Source organism: Myotis davidii, unplaced genomic scaffold, assembly GCF_000327345.1.
Source record: "Myotis davidii unplaced genomic scaffold, ASM32734v1 scaffold818, whole genome shotgun sequence".
In the NCBI taxonomy this organism is placed as follows: Eukaryota; Metazoa; Chordata; class Mammalia; order Chiroptera; family Vespertilionidae; genus Myotis; species Myotis davidii.
In genome coordinates, this window is record NW_006289814.1 from 560599 (window position 1) to 568491 (window position 7893).

The following is a 7893-nucleotide window of genomic DNA, read 5'->3' on the forward strand; positions in this document are numbered from 1 at the left end:
AAGACTCGGGAGAGGAAGGGCAATACAACCAACTTCATTTAGGCATCAGGGTGTGGAGAGACAGAGAATAACTTTCCTAAGAGGGTCTTACAAGAGGAGGCAAAAAGCTACCTGGGTGCAGGGCTCCCCTCCAGCAGAGCAGGCACTGATTGCCTGGAGCACACAGAGCCCAGTGCCAACATTTCTACAGGGAAGCCAGGGGAGGCTCAGACAGCAGCTTCCCTAAGGAATCCTGCCAAATAAGCTCTGTGAATCAACATGAGCAAGGCTTGGTGGTCCCCAAGCACTGGATTAAGAAAGTACCTTTGCTTCTCTCACAAGCAGGTTATCTGAGGCATGGGGCCCCAAACCAGATGAGATCTATTTTAAAATCTCCACAGGGAAGGTCAATTCTGGGCATCCCTTTCTGCACATTTACCAGAATTTTGGAGCATCAGAACCTGTCACATCGCAAGACACTTGGGTTAAGTTTCCTACCCATCTCCTGGGGGATAAGTGGGTCAAGTGTTTCCCAAAGATTATTCTTGGGGAACTTGTCCCATGAGATACTTTATGGTTAGATAAACTTGGGGGCGGGGGGAGGGAATATCTATTTAGTAGTCCCCTCTCTGGAAGATCCATAATCCATGTTAAAGGCTCTGAGAAGTCCTGCACAAAATACCTGTCTAACATTTTTCAGCCCACGTGTTTTCAAAGCTAATTCACCACCATTTTACTTTTTTGCATAGTACACCTCTTGCTCCAGGACTAGGATTCTAGGAATGCACATTAAGAATCACAAGTTTAATCTATGCTCAACTCAACTACATTTTTCTCTCATATCCTGACCCGCTGTGTCTTCTTCAGCTGAATGGCAGCTTGGCCTTGAACATCATCAGTGCAATCTGTTCTATGGTTGGAATCTCGCTGTTCATCACAGATCTGATTATCAACCCCCTACATTATTACTACCCCAACTACTATCCTTACTGGGGTGTGGTGAGTATTCCTCTTGGCCAATGCTCCACGGGGCTCCAGCTTAGCTATGTTTAGGAAATCATGGAAAGGGCCTGACCACCAAGCCTCTTCACCAAGCACCAAAGAAAACAGGGATGTCGTCAGAATCAGAACAGAGTTTCAAGTGTGTAGCTTTATTGCTGTTACTCCAAGCATGTGACTTCTTAGTCTTGGTTTCTGTCTTTATAAAACAATACCGTCGGGAGGTGAGTGGATAAAAACGTTGTGGTACATTTACACCATGGAATACCATGCAGCAGTAAAAAAAAAAAAGGATCTCTTAGCCTTTGAGACAGCATGGAGGAACTGGAGAATATTATGCTAAGCGAAATAAGCCAGTCAGAGAAAGACAAGTATTACATGATCTCACTCATATGTGGAATCTAAGGAACAAAATAGATCTAGAGACATAAAAGCATGGAACAGACTGTTGAACCTCAAAGGGAAGGCAAAGGTCGGTGGGTGGGTGGGTGAGAAGAGATCAACCAAAGAACTTGTTTGTATATATGTATAACCCATGGACACAAACAATAGTGGGGTGGGGGCAGGCTCTAAGAAGCCAAAGGAAGAAGAAAGGGGCATATGTAATACTTTCAACAATGAAGATTTTTTTAAAAAAGAAAAGAAAAATACAGTTCCTACCTTATGACATTGTTGGGAGAATTAGATGCAGTTATACAGATAATACACCATACCCACAAAGCTGCACCTCTACTCACATGCTTGCCTTCTTGCCCATTACTGTGGACAAAGGGCTCAGCAAAAGTGTGCGGAAAAGGGATGGAGAGTGAACAGTTAAGGCTTTGCAGGCCATCTGGTCTCTGTTGCAAGTACTTAACCCATTGTGAAAGCAGCCATAGAATATGCATAGACAAAGCCGATTCTCATTTGCTATATATAGACCCATGCTATCCAAGAGAAATCTAATGTAAGCCTCATATGTGACTTAACATCTTCTAGTTGCCACATTTAAAAATGAAAGAAAGCAACAGGTGAAACTAATTTAATAATACATTTTATTTAACCCAATTCATCTAAAATGTCATTTCAATATGTAATTTGGGTTAAAAAATTATTAACTTAATATTTTGCATATTTGGTGCCATATCTTTGAAATCCAGTGTTGTTTTTGCATTTACACCACATCTCAAGTCCTCTGGGCACTGGTCCTAACAGATCTGAAAGTGCCACTATGGATGAGTTCCATGTAAATTTAATGTCTCCCTCTGCCCAGCAGCCCTGTTCTCTCTGCCCACTCAAGGTTATCACTCCATGTACTTCTCCTCTCTCCCTTGCCCCCACCTCTCTTCTACATCACTTTCCACACCCCCTTGCTACAGATTTTCTATAAGCATCTAAACACACTTTTGTTTTTTCATCTTAAGAAACAAACCAACCTTCCTTGGTTACTTCAGCTACCACCCCATTTCTCTGGCCCTCTCTGCAGATAATTCCTTAAAAGAATTGTCTACCTCACAGTCTCCAATTCATTCCTCTCATAATCTCTTGAGCCCACTCTAGCCATATGTCCAGCCTCATTTCTCCAAAGCCTCCTCTGCTCAAGGTCCCCCATCATTCCTCCTCTTTGGTGGACTTCCCGTGGCTCCCAGGCCCTGCAGCTGGTGTTCCTGCACCCATACTGGTTGCTCTCTTCTCTGTCCCTTTTGCTGATTCTTATTTTTTCCCCAACTTCTCACACTCAGTCCTCAGTTTTCTTCTGTTTCTCTCTCTACTTCCTGCCTTGGCAGTGTCATCCAGTCTGGTGACTTGCAACACTTTCTCTATGAAAATGACTCCAGTTGCACAGCTTCCCGCAAAATATCTCTCGAAACTCTGGTCTCTTGTATCCAATTGTCCACTCACTATCTTGAGGTTAACATATTCAAATCTCATCTCTAGATTTTACTTCCCAAACCTTCTCTCAAGTCGCCTTTTGCCGGTTGATGGCAACTGCATCCTTGCAGTCACTGAGGACAAAAACGTAGTGAAATCATTGACCTGCTCTCTGTTTCCCACACCTCTCAGCAAACTCCTCAGCAAAATCCTGCTGGTTTCATCCTTAAAATGAATCCAGAATCCAGCCATTTTCACCAGTTTTTCAGTCATCATACTGGCTGGAGACACTGCCACCTGACTTCTAATCTCATTTCTGCCCATGCCTGACCTTGGAAAGAGAATTCTTCCCTTCTGGCCACCCACCCTTCTCCTGCCTCAGTCCTGAACAAGGAGGGCTGGACTTCATAGCTTAGCAAAAGATGAGCCACTTCAAGGGCTCAATAAACATGAATTAATCTCACCAAATAACAACTATCTAAGCTGCTTGAGGATCCCTTCTCCCTAACGGAAGGGTGTTTGTTTTTTTCCAAATACAGTTGACATACAGTACTACATTTTCAGGTGCACAGCATAATAATTAGACACACATAATTAATGAGGTGATCACCTCAATAAAGACTTTATCCACATGACATCGTACATAGTCATTACAATGTATAATTGACTACATTCCCCATGCTATACTTTAATTTACTTCCCTGTGACTATTTTAGAACTGCTGATTTGTACTTCTTAATCCCTTCACCTTTTTCACCCAGTCTCCATCTCCCCTCCCAAAAGAAAGTTTTATTTATGAAATAACGTTGTTGTTAAAAATACATTTGAAAAGGACCAGCTTCATTTGCAAAGGGCCCTTCTCCCTAAGCTTCTGTGATATCTTGACTAAGACATCGTCATCCTGTTATCCCCTTTGCCTGGACACATGTCCAAACCCACATCACTGAATCTTCTACTGAGAAACTATCTCTCCTTAGTGCCTTGAGACACTATTTTTGACTCATTTATACCTCTTACCATGTCTGATTTGAATTATAATTGTCTACATCTTTATCTGCCATCCTCACTAGATTGTGCCTCTCAGGATGCTTTCTTAACCAATCATAGCAAGCAGATGTTTAATAAATGCTTACTAAATAGGGAGGGAAGAAAAGGAAAGTGAAGAGGAATGGTCTTTCCATAAGAGAGGATTCTCTGAGCAGCCAGCTATCACCAATGCCATTTTAAAAATCATAATTGACAAATATTTGTTTGGTACCTACCATGTGCCATGCACTTTGACTTTCATATTTATTCTTTCCTGTAATTGGAACCCAAGTGGTTATTGGGGTCATTCATCTCTTGTCCTTTTATGATAAAGTGGATTCTACCCAAACTCTCTCCCCAGACACAGTGGGAGACCCCATTTTCCTGAGCATTGTTGGAGAATAGCAAGGGATGGGGTTAGAATTCAGGGGTAGGGAACTTTTTTTCTACCAAGGCCCATTTGAATATTTATAACATCACTTGCAGGCCATACAAAATTACAAACTTAAAAATTAACCTGTTATAATTAACTTACCTCTAATGCTTTGGCACAGCGGTTCTCAACCTATGGGTCGCGATCCCTTTGGCAGTCGAATGACCCTTTCACAGGGGTCACCTAAGACCATTCTGCTTATCACATATTTACATTACGATTCATAACAGTAGCAACACTACAGTTATGAAGTAGCAACGAAAATAATTTTATGGTTGGGTCACAACATGAGGAACTGTATTGAAGGGGCCAGAAGATTGAGAACCACTGCTATGGCAGGTCCAGACCAAATGATTTCTTGGGCCTGGCCAGACATTCCCCACTCTTGGCTTAGATGTCTCCTGGTGCTCACGTGAAATCTACTGCTGAATTAGTTCCATTTGGGGATCCTTTTACTGATTGTTTTCCCAAGCTATAAAGACAGTCCCAATGATTTCTCTCCACAAAATGCCAGGGTCGCAAGCCAGGAAGGTTGCTTTAGAAGCTGACTTTCTCTAAAGGTTTGGAGGGATGGTGGAGGTGACTACTGATGCCTGGAAGTTAGACATTCCTGTTTTGTAATGTGTTAATTTCTCACAAGATGCCTTCTCCTGCAGACTCCACCTTCTGGTCCCGTCATTTCCTTTTCCTCTCTGTGGCCTGTCCTTACTCCCAAATTTCTATTCACTTCCTACACAGAACAGTTTCACTCTTTCACTGTCTCACTCCACACCCCATCCTTAGGTCTTGTGCCCTATACCTGAAACAAGTCATCAAGGTGTTTCCCTAAACAATGTTTCCCTTACAAGAACACAGGTAGTAAGTGTTAAAATAATTCTTTTACAAACGCTCTTGACCCTCACAAAACCTGGTGAGATATTTTCTCCACGAGGATGAGATGAGGTTAGAGGACTTCCTCAAAGCCCTAGCCATGATCCATAGCAAAGCCATGCTTTCGGCCGAACTTCACACTCCCGGGGCAGTACTCACGACTTTGTGTTCCTTCTGATTCTAGTACCCTGGAGTAGTTACTTCTGCTGTGCTGTTCATCTTTAGCCTCCTGGAGTTCTGCATTGCCTGCACGTCTGCCCACTTTGGCAACCAGCTACTCCGCCATTTACACAACAGCGTGAGTTTGTAGGACCTTCAGAGGGTGTAAACATGCCCCAAAGAGTGTGGGGACCAGATGGGCCTTCAGGTTCCCTTTCCTGCCCAGAATGTCTAAAGGCCTTTTTGTATACACGGTTCTCACTAATGTACCTCCTGTGCCTATCTTTTCCAGCAGCCGATGGTCTTCCAAACCATCTACACCAATCCAGAACCATTGAACTCGCCACCAAGTTATTTCAATGTGGTTCAGCGCTCCTGATAAGCCAAAAGTTCTAGAAGCATCTTTCACTGGGACGAAAAGAAGAACTCCCCTTTCTAGGCTTCTGTAATTCAGCTTCTTCCTTCCCTGACAAACTAAGGAATGTGTTTCCCCAACTGTTGGCACCCTTGACTTCATTCTCTTCAGCCTGTAAATCATGCTGTTCCTCTATTTAAAAAGGAGACAGGACTTTGAAGTGGATTTTAGCAAAGAGGTCCTCCCTAAGACATCAGCTTGTGGGACATCCAGTGCACATATTTATTTGTGAGCTTATGAGTTAGAGGATCAAATGTCTAGACAACCCCAGCTTCATTCTCCCAATCATTCACTCACTGAATAAAAGTGCAATGAGCATTTGATATGTTCAAGACTCTCTATTCATGACAAAAGGAGGGTGAACATGAGTGAACACACAAAGTACTGGAATGTGTAAACCATTTGCTCCTAATTGTCCTTGTTGAGGGAAGATAAAACCTTGTGATTCATTAGCTGGCTGTAAATTACTCAAATTATTTGGCTTTGTTTAATTATTTTGTCTCAGTTTCCCTTATTCCACCTATCAAGGAATTTCTCTTCTCACTTCCTACTATCCTGCTTCAATATTTCCCAAGTTATTCTGCTCAATGCTGTTTGACCTGCATTATCTCATTTCATAGCCAAACATTACAGAGTGACATTATCTATGTCTTAAGAACAAGAAATATGAAAAATCTGGGACTCAGAAAGGCTAGGTAATTTTCCCAAGTCCATACCACTAGTAATTGTGGAAGCTGGATTTGAATCATGTTCTCTGCCTCGATATTCCATGCTATTGACCATCTCATCTTTTCATGTCCCAAGTGCTGGCCCCAGAACAGAAAGAAAGCATGCCGATGATGGCAATGATGATCAAATCCTATGGGTCCTGGAATCATAATGTTCTGAGCTACTCACTCAGTGGGAATGGGTTGGCTATGATCCACCCACTCTTGCCCTGATAATCAGAGGTTCCCCTGCTAGAAACAGCTATAAGCACATGACCATGATTAAGGGAAGGGGTCTGTTCATACAAATAGAACCTGACAGGCAATAAAAAGGGTAGAATAAATAAATCTCAATAATGGTACACCTCCCATCTCTAATGGGACTGAGTTACAGGTTTCAGAAAATACTAATCAACAAAACACAAGCCAGCCAGGAAGTAACGCAAAGGGTAAAGAAACAACCAGGCAAAAAAAAAAAGCATTTCCTACTATAACCATCAGCTCCACACAAAGAAGGACAAACACCAATAGGGCAAAGGAAGGTAGGGAAAAGGAGAACAGAAATACACCTGTGAGCGTCACCTTCTCTGACCTCCTTTTCTCTGAATATGAGGACACTAGTCCTCCTCTTCCTCAGTGATCTCTGCTTTCATACCACCTCAATCACTCCCGTAGGCATACCTTAACCTGGTCCTTTCCACAACTGCACCCCCTAAATAGCTTCTTCAACCTCTACCTCCTATCTTTCCAACTCACTGTCCCAAGTCTTATAGTTCTCAACTCCAACAGAACCTACAGCCCATCCATCTCTCATCACTCATATTAGACCCTCATGGCTCATCACAAAAATCATTCTCAACTCCATTGCCCCATCTCACCTCAGTGTACTGTCTGAAAAAAAAAATCCCAACCCTGAGGGTACAACCAAGATGGCGGCATAAGTAACTGAACTTGCTGCTATGCACAACCACATTAAAACTACAACTAAAAGACAAAACGAATATCATCCAGAACCACGGGAAGGCTGGCTGAGTGGAAATTCTACAACTAGAAGGAAAGAGAAAAGCACATTGAGTCCGGTAGGAGGTGCAGAGGTATGGAAATGTGGAGGTACGGAGGCATGCAAGAAAGGGGTTGGCAACTGGGTGCGCTGTTGTCTTTTTCAACCAGAAGGGAGAAACAAGCTCCCGACTGCTCTGAACTCCAGCTCCAGGTGAGAATTTGGGGACCCAGACTCATACGGGGAGAAACTGGACTGTCTGGCATCTGGCGGAACTCGAGGGCAGCTTTCTCACAGAGGTTCCTGCAGCATTCATTGTCCCTGCACTGGCCGCAGGACACAGAGACCCAGGAACCTATCCGGGGGAGGGCCAATGGCCAACCATTGTTGTTTGATTCCCTGAGACCACACCCCACCCAATTTACAACCCCACCCAAGCTGTGCTCAGAGGCTT

General features: G+C 43.2%; 1 protein-coding gene across 1 annotated transcript in view; it reads left to right on the top strand.

The window, feature by feature from the left end:
• LOC102771430 (membrane-spanning 4-domains subfamily A member 8) overlaps window positions 1-5696 on the top strand; it is an 11084-nt gene extending 5388 nt beyond the window's left edge. Inside the window, exons 4-6 of the mRNA XM_015563134.1 lie at window positions 847-978; window positions 5343-5456; window positions 5610-5696. Of these exons, the coding sequence (XP_015418620.1) occupies window positions 847-978; window positions 5343-5456; window positions 5610-5696 (333 nt within the window). The remainder of the gene's footprint in view (window positions 1-846; window positions 979-5342; window positions 5457-5609) is intronic.
• Window positions 5697-7893: the final 2197 nt, after the last annotated feature.